The following is a 24,206-nucleotide window of genomic DNA, read 5'->3' as shown; positions in this document are numbered from 1 at the left end:
GAAAGGTCAATGGTTCCATAAGTCTTACAAGGCTCAAAAGCCTTTATACTTATAAGCCCACTTCTTTTATCTTTTCCTAACTATGTGGTATGGCTAAAAACTCACTTGATATCTTTTTCCAATTCATCTAACTACCTTACTGTAATGGTTAATTTATCATCCATCATAAGTCTATTTTAGACGTGTAATATACTAAAACGAAAGTAGCACGGAGAAGAACACAAATATATAACCGTTTAATCATTTTAATACTATTTATTTTTTGAATTTTATGTTCAGAATTAGGAATAAACCATTTTTGAAAATTGGTTAAACCAAATTTCCAACATTTCCTTCCAATGTTAAGTGAACCCACCCATTTCATCTCTTTGTACACCTTCCCTCTCTCTATTTTTCTTTCTTAGATTCTTTGTTTGTTTAGCATTATCATTGGCGATACATCCATAAGATAAGGGAAGGTAGCAGAAAGTACAATGTTGAGAAAACCAAATATGGACCTCACACTCTAATAACATGATTTTTACAAAAAGTAAAAATTTGGATTCCTTTGGTAACACCAATTTATATAGAAACTTGATCCCTTTTTGTTTGGGAGTGAATCAAGCATGAGAACAATAAGGAAAAGATGAAATCATATTAGGTTATGGATTTGGAGGTGTTCAAAGTGTTTTCATCGAATATACAATGATCCATGTGATTATTTAGGTGAACGAGGGCCAGTTGGGGAAGACAATGGTGTGCTTATAGCATGGTGATATTCGTAAGTATGGATAACATAGGTGGGGGGTTGTTTACAACAACAAAAATAACAACACATCATGTAATCCTATTGTTATGGGGTTAGTGGAGGTCTATGTTGTCAGTTTTGCCTTCAATTATAGTGGAACGAATATGTCCATAGATGATATCCAGCACATGTAACATGTTCTTGTAATAAAACATACAAAGATTATGAATAAGCATATGGAATTCGTAGAATAATATAAAGCGCACACACACACACACACACATATATATATATATATATATATATATATATATATAAAGCATAAAATGTATATACAAACAATAAAGCACGTATATACAAACAATAAATCACAACAATATATACATATAGTGTACGAGGATAAAAATAACAACACTTGTTGAAACAGTGGAAGAAGCAAACACGGAAAAACATACTAAAAAGGGCATATATGACATGTACCCAAACAAGACTTAGTATATACTTAATTGTAGTCTTCTATTTGAGAGCATGTCTTTGGATAACTTCAACTCCGTTTATCACATCACACTATCATCCCTCTTTCTCATTAAAATGACCTCCTTTTCCCATCTATTATAATTGATTCCACATTCCTAATTATAATTGATTCCAAATTCCTAAATGTCGTCATTGACAACCTCCATTCCTAAGAATGAGCATTTGGACCGGAGAACCGGCCAAAACCGAAACCTGATGGAACCGGTCAGGTCAGGATCGGAACAATATTCTTATGGATTTTTAGAATCGGGAACCGGTAGAACTGGAAAAAAAAACATCAAAACTGAATGTAGCTATTTCTCGATGACCAGTTCCAATATTGAAGACACATCAAGAACCGGTTGGAACCGGAAACCGGTAAAACTGGCGGTCCGATTCGGTTCTTAATTTATGCCGACTTCAGTTCCCGGGCCTGATCCAGGTCGGTTATTTTGTTCATCCCTATCCATTCCATTTACAAATGTCCATATTATTGTAATCTATGAAAGGGTTGTTTACTTTTTATATTAGGAGAATGATAAATACGTATGTATATATTAAGGTAGATTTGTCTAAGAATCTAACAAAAAAAAGGAAGGAAAAAAAATAAAAAATCAAAATCAAAATTTGAGGGAAAGATTGAAAAGTTGGGCTGAATTTACAATTTTTGGTTTATCATAGGGGCCATTTGTAATTTACTTTAAAAATGCGCGAAAGTTTCGGCTATCAATTCTTACCCCTTCGGTTTTCCAAATTGAAGTTTGACCCCCTTTCTTTCTCTACAAGCTTCGCCCTCCGGCTACCACACTCAAAACACCTAAAACCCTGGACAGCACCACCGATTCCGAAATTGCCGACAGAAATGGAGATTGATCCACAATATCCAGAACCTGAAGCAGACAAAACTGAAATCATTAATGAAGACGATCTCTTCAGAGCCGCCGACAACGGCGACTTATCATTTTTCAAATCCCTCTCTCAGCCGCAGCTGCACCGTTGTCTCGCTCTTCGTAACGAAGACGGACGATCGCTACTTCATGTCGCCGTTTCTTCAGCCCGCACCGAGGTTTTCAATTTCCTAGCCTGATTTTATCTCGCCTCTTGCCATGTAGTTTGCTACTTCCATTTAGAAAATGAATTCATGAATTTGTACCAAATTGAAGAACTATTTAGGATTATTTTGATATAAAACACGAACCTTTTTTTAGAAAGTAAAGACCGAGTTTGATTTCTCCACAATAATTTGCTGCAAATTTGAAATTTTCTAGGTTTGAATGATAAGACTGCCACTGTTGAGTCCTTCTTTCTAAAATACTTGTTGAACATTGATTTCAATAATACAGGTGGTGAAGATACTTGCAGCTTTTGATCACTCAATCAGTGGCATTAACAGTGCCGATGAAGAAGGTTGGGCACCACTTCATTCTGCAGCAAGCAGTGGAAATGTTGAGATCGTCAAGATTTTGCTAGACAGAGGTTGGATAATTCTTTTTCTGCTGAAACTTTTGGCTCCAATTAGTGAATTTCTTGCTAAAAAACAACATTCTGATGATCAGGAGCTGATGTAAACTTGAAAAACAATGGAGGTCGCACTGCTCTTCACTATGCTGCCAGCAAGGGTTGGTTGAAAGTAGCTGAAATTCTTCTTTCAAATGGCGCAAAGATCAATTCAAAAGACAAGGCTAGTAACTTCATAATTTTCTTTAAAAACTTATCATTTTCTCTTTGTAATCTTTCTCTGATTTGATAATTGTTTGATGTTCATCATATACAGGTAGGGTGCACACCATTACACCGGGCTGCAAGTACAGGGAAGTCAGAGTTATGTGAGCTTTTGATTGAAGAAGGTGCAGATATTGATGCTGTTGATAGAGCTGGACAAACTCCTATAATGAGTGCAGTTATATGTTATAACAAAGAGATAGCTCTTTTACTCATCAGACATGGTGCAGATGTTGATGTTGAAGATAAGGAAGGATACACTGTTCTTGGTAGAGCATCAGATGAATTTAGACCCATACTCATAGATGCTGCAAAGGCCATGCTTGAAGGATAAAAAAACACTGAAAAATGGTATTTTTTAAAATAGTATATTGAGTAGTAACATATGCATGTTTAAAGCAAAATGTTGCGACTTCTTTTGGGTTTTCATTTTGTTATTGAATTCTGGGTTGCCATGAAGTCTTTTTGTTGAAAATCTAGATTCTTGAGAAAGAAAAAGGAGATATAATTACAAGCTGGGAGTTGACTTTTTAGGGTCAAACATTTTGTTATAAAGATGCTAATCAACTGTTTTCAAAATGTTCTAGGGATAATTGCATGAAATAGCAACGTGCTTATAAAGAACAAATCCGATTTTTTGAAAGAAAAAAAAAACTTATAGACACATGTGACATGTTGGTTTTATTGATTCAACCATTTCCACAAAAAACATTTGATCATTATATTGGGTAAAAAACAAAGTATCTTTCCTCATGTAACATTAAAAAGGGGTAAGTGTTCTACTATTGATAACTAATTTTCTTGAAAATTAGATCTTTTGCTCTTGAGAATTGAGATCTGTTCCTCCTAACATCAGCTTCCATTCGAGCTAACTTACTCTTCAATTCATTGTTCTCACCAACAAGCTTCTTCACATGAGCTCGCAACTCATTAATGGCTTCTCTTTTCCGATCATTCCTTTTCACCAGCTCAGCCTGCAGCTCTAAATTATCTTCAACAAGTTTCATCACACTCAACCTCATCTCATCACAACGATTTTCTAAATCATCAGCAAACTGAAAAAACTCGTATCTCTTTTTCTTTAGCTCATCTTCAAAGTTGTGATCACAACTCTGAAGTACTTTTGGAGAAAACCGGTTAGGGTTTGCAAAGATGTGGGAATCCAATTTGGAAAATGCACGTAGATTTTCATATCTTTTCAATAACTGGTCGTAGTTTCCAGCCAAAAGTTTGTAGGATTCTTGAAGATCTTCAACGGATTTAATGAGTAAAGGCCTCTTTTTGTAGAACATCTCAGCCCTTTCTGCAAATGTATCCCCATCGTCTTCAATAAAACTTAATATGTTTTTTACCTTCTTCTCCAACTCTACATGCATGGATAAAATCATAAAAACAACACAAACTTACTAGGGTTTCATACCCTTAATTTGACTTTTATAGTCAAAGCGTCGACTTCTAGATACCAAAATTCGCACCAAGTAATAATAAATTTTGAAAAAGGTTTCTGTTAGTTGATTTAACATGAACAGACGTGAAAAATCATGGGTTTTGTTGAAAATTATGTATTTAATCTTGACAGAAAGAGAAAATCAAACCTGATAAAGTTGACTGCAGCCATTGAGATTGATGGAGACGATTATTATGAGTGTTGTCAAGCCACCAAGAATGAGAAGAACCATTATCCGTGTTGGTGTTGTTCTCCATGTTTTCTTCTAAACCTTCAAGAAATATAGATACTATTCATTAATTATATATACAAACATAATTATGGATTCCAAACAGACTGCCTAATTTTTTTAAACCTTAAAAGAGATATAGATATAGTATTCAGTAATTCATGTACGTATACATATATATACATGCATAATTATGGATTCCAAACAAACTTTCCTAATTTTACTCTTACAAACGGGGTTTTAAAATAGCCAATAAAACTTTCCTAATTTTACTCCGATTCAATCCGCGTCTTAATCAAAAGCCTCTTAATATTTCAAAAGCCTCTTAATAGTTCAGACATGGGATTGGCGTGTGTTCCTATTTTGCCCTACGCCGACTTCCCTCGTCTCTTTTCTATTTTATACGCCGACCCGTTATCCCTCTCAGCACACTCCGATTACCTGCAATCTTTTGCCGCCAGACGCTCCGCCTCCGTCAGACGCTGCCATCGCTGCCCTTCGTATCTCCGGCACCACCCTCCCATACCTCCGGTGCCAGCTTCCCACACCTCCGGCGCCACTGTCGCACATCAGAGGTCGCCTTCAGGTATGCACAGTTCTTTAGTTTTTCCTTCTTTCTCTCGCCAGATATGATGAAATAGACGATTTCTGGGTGAAATCAATATTGCTAAAATCGGTAATGAATCTGTAATTATTGTTGATATTTGGTGAATTTTTTCTGAAATCTCCATTGTCAAATGATGTTTTCATTTAAAATAACACTAAATTGACATAAAGATTGATGATTTCAATTTGGAATTAAGGAATTTTGATTACACATCCTTTGAACAGAGATGGAGGATGCAATATATCAGGGCCGTTTTTTTTCTCCCGGAAAAACTTTTCTTGATGTATTAATGCAGAAATCTGATGTGGTAATGTCTGGACACGAAAATCTGATCTGATGGTATTTTTTTCCCTAAAATCACAGCTGATATCATATGTGCTGATGTGCTGAAAATCTGATGTGTTTGCAGGATTTTATTTGGATTTCGATATCTCTAATTTTTAGGATTTTAAAATATTTATTATTGATTTGGATTTGTTGTCATTTGACGGATGTTCAATTTGGATTTTATATGATATTTATGTTTTTTTAATAATTATTTAAAAATCGTTTGGTTTTATATATAAACAACCATTTTATCATTAAAAAATAATACAGAAGATAAGAAGATAAAATGATCATTTTTACAACTCAACGTAGCAATTCAAATGTTACAACAAAACATGTAAAAAATTGGGATCTTAAAAACTCATTCCTATCAAATTTTCAGATGTTACCAAACAGACCTTGATACTGTTAGCAAGGTTGGGGGTGCTTATGATCTAAAATTCAAAACTAGAGGGTAAGAATTGAATATTGAACGCCAAAAAGGTTTAAAACCTCAAAACAAGAAAAGGGTTTTCCACAACCGCAAGACGAACAGGAAAATGGAGGAAGAAGACGAAGATCCACCACTTGCCGTTGAGATCAACGAAACCCTAGACCATCAATCGTTCAATCAGTCTTTACAAAAGCATGAAAACACAGATGAACTTCCACCGGTTGGCGTGACTGTCATCACCGGCTATCTCGGCGCAGGCAAATCCACTGTACTATCCCTAATTCGACGTTTTCAATTTCCTTAATCATTTTAGCACCGTTGTTAAGCTTGAAGTTTTTTCTTAGAATGTCGGGGAATTTGATAGCGACAGTGTTGTTACAAATGGAATGATTTTCGAAGCACTTTCTTAACTCTTTGACCATTATAACACGTATGCCATTTGAGAATCCTTTCAAAAAACTTATCGAGGACTGTTGTTTTTATTTCAGCTGGTTAATTATATATTGAATGGACAACATGGGAAGAGGATAGCTGTTATATTGAATGAGTTTGGTGAGGAGATTGGAGTTGAGAGAGCTATGATTAATGAAGGTGAAGGAGGTGCACTTGTTGAAGAGTGGGTTGAGCTTGCAAATGGTTGCATTTGTTGCACTGTGAAACACAGCCTGGTTCAAGCATTGGAACAACTTGTTCAGAGGAAGGAAAGGTAATGCCTTTTAAAGTAATTTCCATGATTCCTTTTGCAATCTTGGTTTCTTTTCAAGTAATCAATATATCATTCAAGTTCATATAGCAAAAAGATTTTAAATAGTTCAAGACTAACTCTACTATCCTTAAAATCATGTCATTTTTGCTTTTTGTGTATCTAGACTGGATCATATATTATTAGAGACTACTGGATTGGCAAACCCTGCTCCTCTTGCATCTATTCTTTGGCTGGATGATCAACTAGAAGCAGCAGTCAAGCTTGACTCCATTATCACTGTAAGTTTCTTGTTCGAATGTAGAGTTAATGGTTTTAATTCTGACTTCATATTAGAAATTTAAAAGAAACGTTTTCGATAAAATGAGCTTATGATCCACAAAAACCATTTGTTTAGAAACATGGGAAGTATTCTTGATGTCAAATGGCATTGATTAATCTAACTGAATTGATTATAAAAAGGGATACATTTGTTATGGTGTTTGGATTCATCATTCATGAAATAATAAAACTAAAATCTTTAAATTACTTAACTTTATTCATGGACAGGTTGTAGATGCTAAAAATCTCCGTTTTCAGCTTAAAAAGCATCAAGATTCTTCCACATTTCCTGAAGCCTTCTTACAAATAGCATTTGCAGTAAGTGATATTATTATTATTATTATTATTATTATTATTATTATTATTATTATTATTATTATTTTAATAATTTCATATGCTTATTTTTCAATTATCATTTCTTGTAGGATGTTGTAATTCTTAACAAGGTTGATCTGGTTTCTCCAGATGTTCTAGAAGAACTAGAGAAAGAGATACATAGCATTAATTCACTTTCTGATATAGTTCATTCTGTGAGGTGTCAAGTAGATATGTCCATAGTATTAGATTGCAAAGCATATGATGCTTTGGTTAGTAATTTAGCCTCCCTTTTTCTTAAAAATCATTTTTATTCTCAATAATATCATACCAATTTGACATTTTTACCCCCAAAATCTATTACATGACAGCATGCTGCACACTTGGAACAATTACTAGAGGAAAATAAATCACTAACTACCAAAGATCTTCATGATAGTGGCGTGAGAACTATATGTATTTGTGATTCACACCAGCTTGATCTTGATAAGGTATCACTTTATAACCTCAAAATATGTAATTGTTTATAATTTTTTATTATTTTTATTATAGAATTTGTATTGTGTAGGTGCGTTTATGGCTTGAGGAGATACTTTGGGATAAGAAATATGACATGGATGTTTATCGATGCAAAGGTGTTTTAAATGTTGTGAACTCTGATGAACTTCACATAGTACAGGTAATCTTTTGTACAAACTTTTGGGTTAAATGCAAGAAATAGCAATGTACTTTCATAAATGAAACTACATTGCTATTTAGATCTTAGCTTTAAAATGAAAGTATGTTGCTGTTTCTTGAATTTTCAGGCTGTGAAAGAGATTTATGAGATAGTTCCTTCACGAAAATGGAAAAGCCAAGAAAATAAAACGAATAAAGTTGTGTTCATAGGTAAAACCTAAAACCAATCTTCTAATTAGGGTTTATATTATGTGTGTGCTTGGCCTTGATTTTTTATTCTTTGATTTTTGTAGGGAGATCACTAAATGAAGATATTCTTATCAAATCTCTTAGAGGTTGTGCTTCAACTGTCTGTTAATTGTTGTAATATTATAAAATTTTATAACTTTTATTTTATTTAATTTGTATTTTTTAAGGTGGTGTGATTTTAAGACTATTAAAGGTTTTAATTTTATACAAGAAAATCATAGCTTCCTTTCAAAAAGTTTTTTTTTTCAGAAATGCCTATCTTGATGTATTAATGCGGAAATCTGGTGTGGTAATGTCTGGACACGAAAATCTGATCTGATGTTTTTTTTTCCCCTAAAATCACAGCTCATGTCATGTGCTAAAAATCTGATGTGCTTGTAGGATTTTATTTGGATTTCAATATAATTTTTAGGATTTGAAGATATTTATGATTGATTTAAATTTGTTTTCATTTTGATGTATGTTCAATTTGGATTTTATATGATGTTTATGTTTTTTTAATAATTATTTAAGAAATCGTTTCGGTTTTTTATATAAAGAAGCATTTGAATTCATTGAAATATAATATAGAAGGGTAAAATGGTTATTTTTACAATTCAGCATAACAATTCAAATATTCCAACTAAATATAATGTAAGAAATTCAGATCTTAAAAATCAGATCCTCTTAGAAATTCAGACATCTTAAAAGTTCAGATATTAAATTTTCAAATCTAGCTAAACAGTCCTTGATACTTTTAGCCTTGATACTATTAGCAAGGTTGGGGTTTATGATCTAAAATTCAAAACTAAAGGGTAAGAATTGAATATTGAATGCCAAAAAGGTTTACAACCTCAAAAAGAGAAAGAGGTTTTTCGTTGTGAGGAATAACCGCAAGACGAATAGGAAAATGGAGGAAGAAAATGAAGATCCACCACTTTTTGTTGATAAAGTTGGAAAATTTATACATCTAAACACCATATTGATTCAGATTTGAAGGTTGAAAATTTGTATTTAATGGATTAAGTTGTGAAAGATGCATTTTTTGGTCCCTTTGAGACTTAAAGACTAGACCTTGGTTATTTGGACCATCCTAATGCATAAAGTTGGAAACTTTATCTATTATGGAGCTATTATGAACCATAAAAATGTGATTTTGGTCCCTTCTTCTCTCCACGCAAGATTTATGATGACTTGGTTTGTATATTAAGTTAGGGTTTTAGCTTTTAGATCTTTTCTAGATCTGAGTTTGGATGAAAAGTCCTTGAGAATTAAGCACTTATGAGGAGAGTACAATTTAGACGAAGTACGTTGGGCGTACCAAAGGGTACACTGCACGTACTGAGTTAGAGTCCTGTGTTTTTGGCTAAGTCTCAACTACACTCAACGTAGAGACTGAGTATGTTGGGCGTATTCAGTCAGTTTGACCTTCTTTGACTTTTTGTCTTGCTGACTTTAACCTTTGACTAAGAGTTTGACCAGGTTTGACTTAGGGGCATTTTAAGTATTTTGAGCAGTAGTTTGAGACAAGGTCATTGTTTTGTTGTATAGGTGATCGGTAGAGTTAGTAGTTGGAGCTGTAATCTATTCAGCTACATTTCAGATTGAGAGGTGAGTTTTCCTCACTGTACTTGTGGGTCGAAGACATCAATGATGACCTAGTAGATTGTGTATTCTGGTTTAGAATGTTGTTATACTGTAGTGATTGGTTAAGATCTGCATGATTACCTGGTTGCTATTATATGTTTTATATATTATACATGTCGATATAGTGTGGTTTGGTTGAAATTGTATTGCTTTGTGCTACTAGTCAACAAACCCGGAAAATCTAACCAAAAGGTGTGGGCCAAAAGAGGGCAATCCAACCATGAGGTTGTGGGCTAGAGGTAATCCAACCGGAAGGTTGTGGACCTAATATGTATTATTTGTATATGTTCTGTTGTGTTGTATTTGGGGGAAACTTACTAAGCTTCATCCTTACAATCTTATATTATGGTTCCAGGTACATCAAATGATCGGGGCAAGACGAATACTTGATCGTACACGTCCTTCATTTTTTATGAAATTTGTTCTTGGGATACTCTGATTTGTGATTTTGACACTTTGAAAAGTATTTTTTGTAAACAATTATGTTTTTGATTGTTTTTAAAAAATGAAAATTTCATCTTGATTTTTGGGATGTTACAAATTGACTTTAATCGTACAAAAAAGTTTAACGGCACAGCTTGTTGCTCGTTTGCATTCTCACTCATTATACTGTGATAACTATGTTCTAATATATTTATTCTATATTTTAAAAAATCTAAAAAAAAAATGAAAAGTATATTTGATAGCTCTTAGATTGTAAAAACATAAATGTAATTGTTTATTCGAGTTAATTCAGCTCGCCTAGAATGTTAAAAAAATTATTCATAAACTAACGATAAAAAATTATTCATAAACTAACGAAATAAAATTATGCTTATTTAATTAACCAAACCTAGACACCCAAACTTCATTTGGTTATTATTCACTTTTAGAGATTTTCTTACACGCCACTCGAAAGACGTCGCTATAGCTCCATAGTTTCTCACCATTATATAACTCCCTTTTATATAATACCCTAACATGATGGATCTATTTAATTAGTTTTTTTAGATCAACTTCAAGATTTATTGTTATATTGGATATGATTATGATGCAAGTTTTTTCCCTAGAATGTTTTATTTATGTCAAAGATATCTAAAAATGTTAGAATACTAATAGACCTTTAGGATTTTCTAAAAACAAACAGCTTATAAAAGTTAATGTAATATGAGAAAACTTTAAACTTTCACAAGCTTTTTTTTTTTTTGGGTTGTGCTAGTCATATAGGATATATAAACGCTAATACTCAAATGTAGGGGATACAGAGGATTGGGGCTACGTATACAAATTGCGGTTTTTTTTTTTTTTACCTCGGTTTAAATGTCAATGTCACTTGAGATTCTACTCCTACAAAATCATAGTTTCCAAGAGGATAATTCTTACAGACACATTAACAGCAGTTGGATCCACCCAAGAAGACAAACAAGACCTCTGTAGTCTGTACACTGGTTTCACCCCCAGTTCAACCCAAAGCCAGCAACTTGTCGTTGTCGTCTCTTACTATCTCGGAATACATATCTAGCTCCATAGTTTTCACCGATTAAGGTATGTATGTGTTATGATATCGTAAACATAATGCATCTATTTGTTAATTCGTTTAGCATGACTCGAGATGTTCTGTTATTTTGGATATGATTCTGATGCATGTTTTTCTCTTATTTAATTACACAGCTCGAATCAATAGTTTTTACAACACTCAATGATTCAGTATCATGTCATTGATAGAGACGTAGAATACCTTTTCAATTTCATATAAAGTTGCCTAATAGGGATATAATTCGGTAAACTTTGCTCAGCCTCCCTAGTTGCCCTAAATTCTTTTTGTCGGTTAAATTCGAAGCTCAATGGATTCATTTTTGATGTTGTGAAGGTGTGTTGAGGGCTTGAAAACGTCCGACGACGGGTTTTGAACTTCTCTGAGTTGACAGAATAGAAGGAAAAGGAGGGTAGTGATACCGATTGCGATGTATCGGCCAGTGTCAGCCATAACCGATCATGGTGGACTCCCCACTGAAAGTGGAGATACTGTTGTGACACTTGACCAAGTTCCTCGATGGATTGATGGTGATTTAAGATATTCTGATGAAATTGAAGATCCCAGTTCACATTTTCCAGACCCTTTAGCTTCATCATCTGAGGCAGAGAGTAGTGAGACAGGAATTGTTTCAAGGTTTCCAGTTGATCATGAAGTTAACTCAAAGATTTATCTGTGGAGAGGAAACCCTTGGAATATGGAGGTTGATGCTGTTGTCAACTCCACAAATGAGGTGAGCTCTTATCATTCTGAATTTGTCCAAATTGACTCTTTCATCTAACTGTATATTATCGAATTCATTTACAGAACATGGATGAAGCACACTGTAGCCCTGGTTTGCATGCTGCATCAGGGCCTGGTCTTGCTGAAGAATGTTCAACACTGGTAACTTGCCTTTCTACTTACACCTTTTAATGTTTTTTGTAAATGATCAAAATAATCAAGTTCTTGGTTTAGCTACATCTTTGTCTATATCACAATCAAGAAGACTTCTAAAATACCATAATAATCTGATGTAACCTTTGACTTTCATAGGGTGGCTGCAGAACAGGGATGTCTAGAGTTACTAATGCATATGATCTACCTTCAAGGTATGCATTAGATTGTATGATTTCACTTTTAGTTGACCATATTGAATAATATGTTTTTGATTTTTCTTTTAGGAGGATCATACATACTGTGGGGCCTAAATATGCTGTAAAATATCATACAGCTGCAGAAAATGCTTTGAGTCACTGCTATCGTTCTTGTCTAGAACTTCTCATTGAAAACAGACTTCAGAGGTTTTCTCATACCCAATAATTATTTGTCCCTTTTCATGTGGTGGTTGTATATATGGCGACACTTGACCTTATTGCCCTCAAATTTATATACACAGCATTGCTATTGGCTGTATATACACAGAAGCAAAATATTATCCACGAGAACCAGCTGCACATGTAGCAATAAGTAAGAAAAACCTTTAAATTCATTGTTTCTTTTGTAAACATTATTAATATTCTAATTCTTATATATATCAGGAACAATTCGCCGGTTTCTTGAGAAACAAAAGGATAAAATCACAGCAGTGATCTTTTGTACAACTACAGCAAATGATACTGATATATATAAAAGGTTAGCTTTGATTTTTTTTTTGTTCTTTGAAATGTTCAGGATAAACTTTTGATTTTTTTTTAATATCCATTTAAGCACTTTCTCTTTGATTTCCTTTTTGCTTAGATTGCTTCCACTCTACTTTCCACGTGATATAAAGGAGGAAAGTTTTGCAATTATGAAGCTTCCTGCTGATGTTGGGGATGAAAATGGTGAAACTCTTATAGATGAAAGGAAAATCAGAATAAAATCTTTACCCAATGTGAAGAAGAGTGTTCCAAAACCTCGCAAAGCTCTTATAGATTTTCCAATCAATGATCGTGGGTTGACCAGAAGGTTAGTCAACTCAAAAACTCATTTTGTTTTACTATTATTTTAGCAGATTGAGATAACAAAAGACAGGTGGGTTATTAAACTTATTGTTTTCATGAAAGGAACTCTTCATCATATTTGGATTCATATCTGGATCCAGATTTCATGTCTCTAATCAAGGATCCAGATCAAAGACGAAAAGAACAATGGGAAAAAACAGCAAAAGCACAAAACGGGTTCAAATTGGGTAAAATTCTAGGGTTTGGTGATGTTGGTGGGCCCCCACTTTCAACTGCTGAAGAGTACTCACTCCATTCTAGATACCTTGCTAAAGCAAACTCTAGGAATCTTTCAGAAATAGCAGAAATGAAGATTGTGTAAGTAGTGTGTTTCACTTTCAAAATCTTTATATTTATAATTTTATATATTTATATTCAATCATATATACTGAAAGTACATTGCTATTATTGGTTACATATTACTTTTTGTTTTAGGTATCGAGGGGGAGTAGATAGTGAAGGTCATCCAGTTATGGTTATAGTTGGAGCACATTTTCTTCTTCGTTGTCTTGATCTTGACAGATTTGTACTCTACATAGTAAAGGTAATATGAATAATAAACTGAAATTTTGCACAATAGACGAATATTTTATTAATTGTATGAAGTTTTGATTAATAAGAATGTGTCTTTTCTTGTGAATGTTGGAATTACAGGAATTTGAGCCCTTGATACAGAAGGCGTATAGCATTGTTTACTTTCACTCTGCTGCATCTTTACAAGTGTGAGTACTCTTTAACCCATATAATTAATTTTTATGCATTGAATAGTAAACATGCTTTATCTTTTGATGCATTCAACATTATCCATTTAAATCTTGAGTTTGTGAATCAACTTGATGGAATTAATAGGCAACCAGATCTAGGATGGATGAGGAAATTACAACAAATACTTGGTAGGAAAAGTCAGCGGAATCTCCATGTAAGCAATTTGGTATTAGAGCATTGGTTTAAAGCGAATTAAGTACCATTTTTTTTTTTTTTTTTTTTAATATTTTGTATATATATGCAAACAGGCAATCTATGTCCTCCATCCAAGTTTTGGACTGAAGGCTGCAGTTTTCACAATGCAACTCTTAGTAGACAACATGGTATGCCCTAACATTCTTGACTTTTTGAAAGAAAAAATAAAAATAAAGATTTACATAAATAATAATCGGTATATATGTAAATGGAAATGAACTTGCTTACAGGTGTGGAAGAAGGTTGTATATGTTGAGCGGCTTCTTCATCTCTTCAAATATGTTCCTCGTGAACAGCTAACCATCCCGGACTTTGTCTTCCAGTTGAGTGTTTATTTAATATTTTACTTCTTTTTATTTTTTACTAAATTAACTTTACATGTGTGATATGTTGGTTTATTTTAGGTTTATAATTTGAATTTTTATTTAATGGGTTTTTGCTTTTTAGGCATGACCTGGAAGTGAATGGAGGGAAAGGGCTTGTTGTGGATCCAAGAACAAAATATGTATATAATCGACCCGGGGGAAAGTCTGAAAATGTGATCATTTAAATTTTTGGTAATTTTGTTCTAGAAAATGATTTCCATGTGAATAGTTTTTTTGGTTGTGATGTGTTATTGCTTTGTGTAAGAGTTGTCTTGAGTAGATTAGGTGGTAATTGTGTTGTGTTTGTGCAAAATCTTGAAAGTAATTGCAACTATTGTTTATCTAGAACAAGAGAAACAGTGAGGTAGGTAGAAACGAATTTCTGATTATGTGACTTATAAATAAATCATTAAGACTCTGGATAATATGTATTTCGACAAACAGAAATGAAAAAAGGCCGGAACTTTGTTTCACAGCGGGTTGGAGAATTCGGGTCAAAAAGATAATTGCATTCCAGTCCTTAGATTTTTAAAGTTTTGATATTAGAAATTTGCCATGGAAACTCTCTGAAATTCACAGATACGTATAATAATGGGTCTCTACTTCTTGTTTATCACGTTGGACACATTAATTGCTTAAAGTTTCTAAATATTACACGTTTGTCTTGTATTCAGGTCTAGGGACCTAGTGAGGTTTTATAATTTCACATTTAAAGTGGGCTACAAAATAGTTATGTTAGAAACCTAACACCAGCAAATTAACTGCTCCAGTGATCATTAAGGAATCTTCTCCATGGTCTCAAGATTAATAGTCGCTGGACAACAAAGGTTAATGAGATTAAAGGGGAAGTTTTTAGATTTTTCCGTGACAAATTTCAGGAGGTTCAAGTATCAAGACCCAAACTAATCAATTCGCATTTTAAGTCCATTTCCATGATGGATGCCACTAGAATTGAATCCTCTTTCTGTATTGAGGAGGTAAAGGCTGCGATTTGAGATTGTGGAAGTGAAAAAGCCTCAGGCCCGGATGGTTATACCTTCAAGTTTCTTAAAAGTTTTTGGGACATCATTAAATGTGACGTTATGAAGTTTGTTAAACATTTTGAAGAGTTCGGATCGCTTGCTAGGGGATGTAACTCGTCATTCATCACTTTAGCTCCTAAAATCAATGACTCATTATCATTGAACGACTAAGACCTATAAGTTTAATGGGATGTATGAGTAAGATCATAAGTAAACTTCTTTCCAATAGGATGAAACGTGTTATTGGGAAGGTAATTGGAGATGAACAATCGGCATATGTGGAGGGGCATTGTATACTTGAAGGTTCGCTTATGATTAATGAGGTCTGCTCATTGGCAAAGAGGGATCGGAAAACAATTTTGCTCTTCAAGGTTGACTTTGATAAAGCCTTCGATTCGGTGAATTGGCAATATTTGGATTCGGTCCTTGAACATATGGGTTTTGGTAATAAATGGCGGATGTGGATTCGGGGTTGTCTATGTTCGTCTAGAGCCTCAGTGATCATTAATGGATCCCCGACGAAAGAATTCCTCATATCGAGAGGCGTTCGTTAAGGAGATCCTCTATCCCCGTATCTTTTCATTATAGCTATGGAAGGCTTAAGTGTAGCTCTCAAAACGGCTTGTGACAAAGGCCTGTTCAGTGGTGTCCAAATCCCCAGAAATGGTCCGAATATCTCCCACCTATTCTACGCTGACGATGCGCTGTTCATAGGTGAATGGTCTCGATCTAACCTTAAGAACCTTGCTCGTAATCTAAGATGTTTTCACATCTCATCGGGACTTAAAGTTAATTTTCATAAATCAAAGGTATTCGGTATCGGAACCTCCACGACGGAAGCTGTGAATTGGGTTAACTTATTGGGTTGTGTTGCGGGTGCTCTTCTGTTCGATTATCTAGGTGTTCCAGTTGGCGCAAATATGAATTTAATTAAAAATTGGAAGCCGATTATCAATAAATTCCACTCCAAACTATCCTTATGGAAGGCTAAACCTTATCGTTCGGTGGTAGATTGACTTTAATTAAGTCAGTTCTTGGGAATTTGTCTACCCATTACCTATCGTTATTCAAAGCTCCAATAGGTGAGTTAGAAGAACCGGAGAAGATTCGACGATCTTTCTTATGGGGTGGGTGTGACGAAAAGAAAAAAATTCACTGGATAAGTTGGGATAAGGTGCTGACAACTAAATGTAATGGGGGTTTGGAAGTGGGTTCCATAAAAAGCCTTAAATATTGGGTTACTTGTAAAATGGTGGTGGCGACTAAAGAATGGCAGACATTCCCTCTGGGCCAAGTGATTTATGGGATCCATAACTTAGCGGATAAGCCATTTGATTATCTTTCTAGAAACACATATTGTGGCGTTTGGAATAATATCGGTAGAATTAAAAAGACACAGCTTGAGCAAGGTATAAACGTCCAAGACATTTTCAAATTGGTGATCAAATCTGGGAATGAATCTCTGTTTTGGTATGATTCTTTGCTCGGGTCAGGGAGTTTAAAGGTAAAATATCCCTCCTTATTTGAATTGGAATCTAGGAAATGTTGCACTGTAGCTGACAGAATTGGTGGTTCGAATTATGGATGAAATTGGAAGTCTAGACCTGCTGACCTAGGATTAGACCCTGATGTTAGCATTCTTTCTAGTGATGTATCTGGCATTCAGTTAAGGTCGGGTTCAGACTATTGGAATTGCAGGCTAAATGTTGATGGCAGGTACTCAGTCTGTTCTCTTAGGAAGATTGTTGATTCTATGTATGGAAACGTTCCTGATACTTTGGATGTGGTTCCGATCAAGGTGTCATGTTTCATATGGAGGGTTGTCCAAGACAGAATTCCTACAGATCTGACTTTGGAGAAAAAGGGTATTATGGTAAACTCATTGCTATGCAGTGTCTGTATTGGGTCGCCTGAATGTACCGACCATGTTTTGATGGAGTGTCCGTTTGCTACTGTTAAGCTGGTGTGGTGTACCAGGTGATTTGCCCCCATTCAATAATGTAGGTGTTTTTCTTCATCTGGCAGCCACCAGGTGTAATAGCTAAAGGAAAAAGGAAACGTTTGTTGTCATATGTTACTGCTTGCTTTGGAATCTATGGAGGTTTAGGAATAAACGATTATTCCATACTGAAGGTACTTCGACTCTTCATGGTTGTGAAAGTATTAAGCTAATTGTTTTCTTTTGGTTGAAGCATAAGGGTAAAAACGGAATATGTAGTTGGGATGAATGGTTACTTCTCTTTTTAATGGTTTGTAATCCTTTAATGTATATGTATTGTATCTTTTGGTTCCATTTCTAGTTTCTTGCTAGATCTGGGTATCTTTTATAATATATTTGCCATTTTCAAAAATAATAATAATAATAATAATAATTGGGATCCAGGTGATACAACCAGACCGGCTCAACCAGGTCGAGTCATTTTGGGTTGGGCCATTTATTTTTTATTTTTTTTTAACTTTTAGGGGTTTCGATTTGTTTTCTAATTAATACTAGGTTTTTTCCTGCATTAGGATCCCTGTAACTATAAATAGAGAGGCTATATTTATTATTTTCATCATAAGTTGATTAATAAAAACCCTTTTAGAGATTCAACTGCAATCCTGTCAAAAAATTTAAGAGAACTAGGAATTGTTTATTTTCATTATTAAATGACACACGTTGTTCTTGAGAGTTGTGTTGAGGCTTATCCTATTCACTGTTCCAGTGTTCCTTCATTATTGCTTCTATTAAATAAGTCATTTTGAGCATCTTTAATAAAGAATTGAAATATTTTTATATTATTGAAACGTGAACTTAAAGCTTTATGTGCAGAATTTGTCAGATTTAAATCATCATTTATTAATAATAATAATAATAATAAAAATACCATCTGTTTGTGCAGCTTTTCTAATCACAAGTTACTTGTTCTTTATCGTAAAATTGGGTTCGAGGGTCAGGTCATATATTGGTGGTCAATAGTTTTGAAGTCATAAAACATTTGAAAACACATCTGATCATCATTTTACACGAAACAAACCTGGGTTGGACATTTCATCAAACACTTTGACTGCACTTTTCAATGTACCTAAACACATTGCCAAATTGAGTTGTTCACTTGATTGGTAATCTTACCATGACATCATGACCAACAACCACAATTCCTTTTTTTTTCCCCCATGAATCTATGAACTAATCACGTGTCAATTTGATCATCGTATGTATCAAAAAGAACCCACGAAACATCTGTAACAAAATAGAACACACACCACACCAGGCTTACTTACATCACCTGAATCCATGGTTCAGATTTCAAGATCATGTGGACTGAACAGCAACCGCATTACCCACACCACATCTTTGTCTTCTGGGTCTTCTAGTTGTCTTCCCCCACCCTGTAAAGCTTCTTTCCTCCAATCCCACCACCACCGCTGGTGGTGGTGGTGTGGTGGCAGCCGGAGTTATCTCCACCACCTTCCCCTTCCTCCCCCGAGCCCCAACTCTTTTCCCATTCCTCTTCATTGTTCCAAAATTCCAAGAATGCCCTGTAGCTCTCATCAACCCTCCAAATATCTGAAGATCTTCAGTTATCTCATGTCTTGATAAAGACTCCATCCCCGGAAGGATATCCCTTTGGAAATCCCTCCGGGGCCTACCTCTTCTTGCCTGCCCTCTCCGGGGCCTGCTCGACAGAGCAGGCCCCGGCCCCACCTCATCTGGTTCCTGAACATCAGGAACCAGAGGGGCAGGCATGTAATCTTCTTCTTTACTCTCTTCCATCTGTAAAGTCAACATCTCATATTCATCCGTCTCATGCGTTGCAAAAACCGTGTTTTTCTCCATCACCTCAACAAACCATAAAAGCGGATCATCATTTTCCATGGGGCCCGCTTCATCTTCTTGCTGACTGGATATCTCAACGATTGCTTCAACCGCAATCTTTTCAAGTTGTACAGTTTTCTTGTGTTCCTCCCCACACTGGATTGCTTCTTCCTCGATCTCCGAAACAGCAGGTGCTTCCAAATCTATCTCCATTGTCATCTTCTTCTTCGAGCTCTTTACAGACTCTGTTGTAACTGTAACTAACAGTTCATCATCCTCTGTCACACACGAATTCAAATCAAAATGATTCTTGAAATTCTTGATTTCTGCCTCTGTTTCTTCCACATCAATCCGTTTCTCATCATTGACATCATCCCAAGCTACATTGATGTCGATCCCTCTTTTTTCAATTGATGCAGAGGTCGAAACAACACAAGAAGAAGCATCATTTTTACAAAAGTTCCCAAAAATCGGAAACCCTAATAGCTTTTTATTATCTTTCTCCTTTGATACATCACCATTTTTACAGATACCCGGTTCAGATTTAAGCCATGGAAACACAGTTTGATGGCATTTTCTTGACTCATCTTCATTATCAGACAAAATTTGAATAGTATTCAAGTCCATACCCTTGGTAGTAGTATCTGTTAAATCTATAAAGTTTGAACCTTTAAATTTCTTTTGGGACCCATCATCAATCTTTTTGCAGTTTCGATAATCAAATACTTCTTTTGACCCAGATGAAGACCCATGAAAAAACCGGTCCCCGTGACACCCATTTCCTGTAGTAGAAGATAGAAACGAAGGGTATTTTTGTAATTTGCGAGTCAAGCCATCTGAGGTGGTAATAAACGGGTATGCATTGGAAGAGGTGAAGATCGAAGGGGTTTGATTATCTTGAATTTTTGAAGAAATTTCAGAATAAGTTCCTCGATGATGATGATGATGATGATGATGAACTTCTTTACCATGGAAATGGTTGAATGCTGGTTGAATGTAAACCGGTTCATTAAGATCAGTCAACCCGTTTGACCGCATACAATGTTGACCAGATGGAGAATTTCTGTAACCATTTTCAAGAAATGTTTTTACTCCATTTTTAGGTAAGTAGCTTGAAATTTCAGATGCATGGTTATCAAAAACTTGTTCATCATCTTCTGGTTCAATGTATTCATGGGCTGGAAGTTGAAGATCAAATAGCTTTTTTCTAACTTTTGAAGGTCTACTACAATCGATTATCTCACAGTCCTTTGAATCATTATTCCCTTTTGAATAACTTATAGGAGGAGAATTACTTATGTCAACTCCAAAAATGGAAGGTCCAGAAATCTGCCATTTTTGAGGTGGCATGAAGCTTGAAGAAGATGATGTGTCAATGGGAATCTGGTATTTGTTAAACTCCTTTCTTTTAGCCTCTTCCATCATGTCTCTTTGTCTTCTGTAAAGCCGATGGAGTTCATAAACCTGAAAATCAAATGAATTAATTGTCGTTTACGAGCATTTAATTGAAAAAGTAAGAAACGTATACCTGGTTCTTAAATATGGCTTCGTGTTGAAGCATTTTTTGTTTTAATTCGGCTTTTTCATGAGCTATATAGGGATCTGTGATGGTTCTTGGATTAAAATTATTGTAATAATGGCTGTTCGTGAAGGCGTTATCACCATAAAAGAGATGCCAGCTGTTGCTATTGGAATCTTCATTGACATTTCTCATGGAGTAAAACGAGTTCTTGTAGTGTACTTCTGTTCCCATTCCTGCAAATTAGTCAATCACATTTTGCGATGTTAATGGTGCTAAAAAGATGAATTATCGACTCTAGATAACAGACAATTAGGCATAACAAGAACCCTAACTATTCGTAAAGAAACTTGTAAACAAATTTGCTGCTTATATGAATTTGAGAATCTAGATTAGATATAGCTAAACAAAGAAAGAACGGAACTGGATAAGAGTTGGTAAATGTTATTAAAAAGACCTAAATCAAGATACTTGATACAAATTAAGAACCCTAAATTGTTACTCTCTGGTGACATAATTAGAGTCCATTTCTATTTTTTTAGAATTCGACCCTGGTACTATTCATTGATGAATTTATAACTTTTTGTAATTTAATGTAATAATTAACATTTTCTATATACCCAAATCCATTATTTTATAATTTTTTGTAGATTACAAGAAAAGATAAAAGAGAAACGGATTATGATGAAACCCACGACATTCATGAATCAAAAAAGCAGGAAACTGAAAGTAAATTTTACCTTAGAGCCACATCGTTCTTGAAAAAAATTAGATTTGCTTGAATCGTTCAACTATTCTCTTCCACCGCATATGAACTCGAGAAATCTTGAAATAGCAGTAAATATCAAAAACAGCTAAAAATTGGCAGGTGATGTACTAATTACTAATGGATGCTAATAATGATTACAAGATACAGCACCACCATTGAAGGAGCTTAGATCATCACTTCATGGCTGTGAAAAAAACAATGAAGATTTTCGATCTGCTGGGCCAGTCGCTCTCTCTCTCTCTCTCTCACTATGAAAAGAAAGAAGGGTTTTTTAGAGAGAGAAAGTTGGGGTTTTCTTTTTAGGAGAGAGAGATCCCAGATAAGAAATCTTCACACAAACAAACGACCTTCTAAGAACAGTGACATAAATTTTGTCAACATCTGTTCTATTTTTATTCTCTTCTTTTCCTTTAAAATCTCTCTCTCTCTCTCTCTCTCTCTCTCTCTCTCTCTCTCTCTCTCTCTCTCTCTCTCTCTCTCTCTCTCTCTCTCTCTCTCTCTCTCTCTCTCTCTCTCTCTCTCTCTCTCTCTCTCTCTCTCTCTCTCTCTCTCTCTCTCTCTCAACCATTTGAGAATCAATTTTTTTGGATTTAAAAGATTATTTTGTATTAATTTAATTCCGAAATTCATAATTTTTTACTTTTTACTAATGATATCAAATTTAATTTTTTTTATCAAATTTATAATGTGAATCTGAATTCATGAATCCTAAAAATATATAATTTATTTTTTAGCATTTATAATGTAAAGTTATGAATTTAGATCTTTTTAGTTTTTTTTCTAATAAAAAATAAACTCTAAAACTTGAAAAAATATTTGGTTCTTTGGAGAACCATTTATAATGGTTCGCTATTGAAGTTATATATATACACACAAACCGTTTACCCGCGTAAAATGACGGACGAACAATATAAAACACGATTATAATAAACTATATAAGCATTTATATGTAAATCTATTTATTATAATTGTATAAAACAATTTATACAATTGAAAACATATATCGTAGTTATTATCATGTATAACAATATTTAAGTAAATTACATATTTAAGCCCTTAGTACATTTGTATTTGTAATTTCCATGCAACTCTTTTTTTTTTTTTTTTTTGATGTTGTAATTTTTTCATTTATTTGAATAAAAATAAAAATAAATAAAAAAAGTTAGAAAAACCATAAATAATCAAAGTTATAAAGAAATTAAAAAAAAAAAAGGCTTAAAGGCCAACATTATATTATACTCTAATATAGTATACACTTTACACTTTTTGAAAAAATTCAAAATACATTAACAAATTGAAGGAAAAAATAATAATAATAATAATAATAACTTAGAACCCAGATTAGTTTACAACATGTGCTCCAAACCACTCACAAAATTTTCATATAATTCATATGGAACTCATTCATCATCTTTTATGTCCCTTCATCATATGTAAATAAATAATCCATATCTCCATATTTTTCGCCCATAAGCATTTGATACATATAATGGACTTGAGTGAGAAGTATGCATCATCATCACATATAAGCCTCTTTATTCAATAGGAAAAATATGTGCATTCTACTTTTCTTTTGTAAAGCTTGTATTTTGATCTCTTTAATCAACCACTTCCTATAATTTAACTGAAATATATAAATTAATTAACATACTAAAATATAAAGAAATACAAAGACACTAAAGCAAAGATCAAAAAATCATAAACTACCATAAAAGTTATAATGGTACATAACAAATAAGGAAAAAATGCTATTTGTGTTAGAAGAATACCACACTTTCTGTGTTTCCCCTTCAACACGCCTAATATTTAAAATCTTATATTCACAATTGTGAACCCTCTCCAAAGTTTCTAGATCTGATCTGGTTTGTCCATGAAACTAACGTACCAGACATCCTCGTAAAATGATCCTTCAACAACCTCTTGGAAACCTACATTTGATGTTTTAAAACGGATAGAAAACAACATTGAATCATAGATACACAACATAACAATTTTATTATTAGCTTACTCAAATCAGATTCAGGGTCCAAAAAGGAAGAAATATGTCTTCACCTTTACTCAAAGTTCATTGAATGAACAAAAAATACCAGCTTTGTCTCAAAAACTCCACAACATGTTTATCCTGCATCCATAAAAAGTTATTGATAATCAGCATCTTTGTAGGCACAAAAAGTAAGTTTCGGTTCAATATTTCAAAACAAACCTTTATGGTTCTGATGACAACATCAATATGCTCGATATTATAGAATTTATTTCACTCCAAACCTTTAAAATACATGCATATCAGTGAAACCGATCAAAAAGAGCAAGCAGCTCATACATTTACTCATACCTGATCTGTTTTAATTAGGGTTCCTTGTTCCTGCTGCCATTAAAGTAGAGCATAGATCCACAA

At 34.1% G+C, this 24,206-nt stretch overlaps 5 protein-coding genes across 10 annotated transcripts; 3 read left to right on the top strand and 2 right to left on the bottom strand.

Annotated features, from left to right (window-relative positions):
• Window positions 1–1,060: 1,060 nt before the first annotated feature.
• Window positions 1,061–5,217, bottom strand: LOC145036472 (protein NETWORKED 3C-like). Of its 3 annotated transcripts, XR_013678444.1 has the most exons (5): window positions 5,083–5,217; window positions 4,561–4,683; window positions 2,442–4,331; window positions 1,981–2,359; window positions 1,061–1,705 (listed from the first exon to the last, which is right to left on the bottom strand). XR_013678444.1 is itself a non-coding variant. In XM_078984926.1 (3 exons), the coding sequence occupies exons 2-3, from the start codon at window positions 4,667–4,669 to the stop codon at window positions 3,748–3,750; spliced, it is 693 nt and encodes a 230-aa protein (XP_078841052.1). In that variant the 5' UTR covers window positions 4,670–4,683; window positions 5,083–5,217; the 3' UTR covers window positions 1,061–3,747. The 3 variants fall into 3 exon arrangements, 1 of the variants encoding a protein (XP_078841052.1); XR_013678443.1 differs by having other exon boundaries at window positions 1,061–2,359; XM_078984926.1 differs by having other exon boundaries at window positions 1,061–4,331.
• Window positions 1,950–3,440, top strand: LOC145036471 (Ankyrin repeat family protein). The gene is made up of 4 exons (XM_078984925.1): window positions 1,950–2,309; window positions 2,587–2,719; window positions 2,800–2,924; window positions 3,018–3,440. The coding sequence occupies exons 1-4, from the start codon at window positions 1,950–1,952 to the stop codon at window positions 3,297–3,299; spliced, it is 900 nt and encodes a 299-aa protein (XP_078841051.1). The 3' UTR covers window positions 3,300–3,440.
• Window positions 5,087–8,509, top strand: LOC145036470 (Cobalamin biosynthesis CobW-like protein). 2 transcript variants are annotated; one of them, XM_078984924.1, is made up of 11 exons: window positions 5,090–5,227; window positions 5,473–5,587; window positions 5,958–6,276; window positions 6,497–6,714; window positions 6,878–6,992; window positions 7,261–7,350; window positions 7,458–7,619; window positions 7,719–7,838; window positions 7,916–8,026; window positions 8,154–8,235; window positions 8,319–8,509. In XM_078984924.1, exons 3-11 carry the CDS (start codon window positions 6,115–6,117, stop codon window positions 8,381–8,383), a joined length of 1,125 nt encoding a protein of 374 aa, XP_078841050.1. In that variant the 5' UTR covers window positions 5,090–5,227; window positions 5,473–5,587; window positions 5,958–6,114; the 3' UTR covers window positions 8,384–8,509. The 2 variants fall into 2 exon arrangements, with proteins under 2 accessions (XP_078841049.1, XP_078841050.1); XM_078984923.1 differs by lacking the exon at window positions 5,473–5,587 and having other exon boundaries at window positions 5,087–5,227.
• A 2,717-nt stretch (window positions 8,510–11,226) lies between these two features.
• LOC145036469 (uncharacterized) lies at window positions 11,227–15,177 on the top strand. Of its 3 annotated transcripts, XM_078984920.1 has the most exons (16): window positions 11,227–11,424; window positions 11,551–11,660; window positions 11,750–12,146; window positions 12,221–12,298; window positions 12,449–12,504; window positions 12,577–12,696; window positions 12,792–12,862; window positions 12,934–13,027; window positions 13,133–13,342; window positions 13,441–13,695; window positions 13,813–13,921; window positions 14,032–14,099; window positions 14,227–14,296; window positions 14,391–14,465; window positions 14,568–14,659; window positions 14,785–15,177. In XM_078984920.1, the coding sequence occupies exons 3-16, from the start codon at window positions 11,844–11,846 to the stop codon at window positions 14,885–14,887; spliced, it is 1,704 nt and encodes a 567-aa protein (XP_078841046.1). In that variant the 5' UTR covers window positions 11,227–11,424; window positions 11,551–11,660; window positions 11,750–11,843; the 3' UTR covers window positions 14,888–15,177. The 3 variants fall into 3 exon arrangements, with proteins under 3 accessions (XP_078841046.1, XP_078841048.1, XP_078841047.1); XM_078984922.1 differs by lacking the exon at window positions 11,551–11,660; XM_078984921.1 differs by lacking the exons at window positions 11,227–11,424; window positions 11,551–11,660 and having other exon boundaries at window positions 11,668–12,146.
• A 3,524-nt stretch (window positions 15,178–18,701) lies between these two features.
• Window positions 18,702–22,167, bottom strand: LOC145036468 (uncharacterized). Its single transcript, XM_078984918.1, has 3 exons — window positions 21,783–22,167; window positions 21,052–21,278; window positions 18,702–20,987 (listed from the first exon to the last, which is right to left on the bottom strand). The coding sequence occupies exons 2-3, from the start codon at window positions 21,274–21,276 to the stop codon at window positions 19,020–19,022; spliced, it is 2,193 nt and encodes a 730-aa protein (XP_078841044.1). The 5' UTR covers window positions 21,277–21,278; window positions 21,783–22,167; the 3' UTR covers window positions 18,702–19,019.
• Between the last annotated feature and the right edge of the window lie 2,039 nt (window positions 22,168–24,206).

The sequence above is a fragment of the Lactuca saligna genome, chromosome 3 (genome assembly GCF_052625555.1).
Source record: "Lactuca saligna cultivar CGN05327 chromosome 3, ASM5262555v1, whole genome shotgun sequence".
Classification (NCBI taxonomy): Eukaryota; Viridiplantae; Streptophyta; class Magnoliopsida; order Asterales; family Asteraceae; genus Lactuca; species Lactuca saligna.
Note: the sequence above shows the minus strand (reverse complement) of the source record. Positions and strands in the feature narration are given on the sequence as shown.

Bases quoted from the DNA above. Each gene is read 5' to 3' on its own strand.
- LOC145036471 (XM_078984925.1), top strand. From the start codon at position 1,950: ATGCGCGAAAGTTTCGGCTATCAATTCTTACCCCTTCGGTTTTCCAAA. The intron at 2,310-2,586 runs GTTTTCAATTTC...TCAATAATACAG, and splicing joins TTTCTTCAGCCCGCACCGAG to GTGGTGAAGATACTTGCAGC. The intron at 2,720-2,799 runs GTTGGATAATTC...TCTGATGATCAG, and splicing joins CAAGATTTTGCTAGACAGAG to GAGCTGATGTAAACTTGAAA.
- LOC145036472 (XM_078984926.1), bottom strand. From the start codon at position 4,669: ATGGAGAACAACACCAACACGGATAATGGTTCTTCTCATTCTTGGTGG. The intron at 4,332-4,560 runs GTTTGATTTTCT...CCATGCATGTAG, and splicing joins GCTGCAGTCAACTTTATCAG to AGTTGGAGAAGAAGGTAAAA.
- LOC145036469 (XM_078984922.1), top strand. From the start codon at position 11,844: ATGTATCGGCCAGTGTCAGCCATAACCGATCATGGTGGACTCCCCACT. The intron at 12,147-12,220 runs GTGAGCTCTTAT...ATTCATTTACAG, and splicing joins TTGTCAACTCCACAAATGAG to AACATGGATGAAGCACACTG. The intron at 13,696-13,812 runs GTAAGTAGTGTG...TTTTTGTTTTAG, and splicing joins ATAGCAGAAATGAAGATTGT to GTATCGAGGGGGAGTAGATA.
- LOC145036470 (XM_078984923.1), top strand. From the start codon at position 6,115: ATGGAGGAAGAAGACGAAGATCCACCACTTGCCGTTGAGATCAACGAA. The intron at 6,715-6,877 runs GTAATGCCTTTT...TTGTGTATCTAG, and splicing joins CTTGTTCAGAGGAAGGAAAG to ACTGGATCATATATTATTAG. The intron at 7,351-7,457 runs GTAAGTGATATT...CATTTCTTGTAG, and splicing joins TCTTACAAATAGCATTTGCA to GATGTTGTAATTCTTAACAA.
- LOC145036468 (XM_078984918.1), bottom strand. From the start codon at position 21,276: ATGGGAACAGAAGTACACTACAAGAACTCGTTTTACTCCATGAGAAAT. The intron at 20,988-21,051 runs GTATACGTTTCT...TTTGATTTTCAG, and splicing joins AAGCCATATTTAAGAACCAG to GTTTATGAACTCCATCGGCT.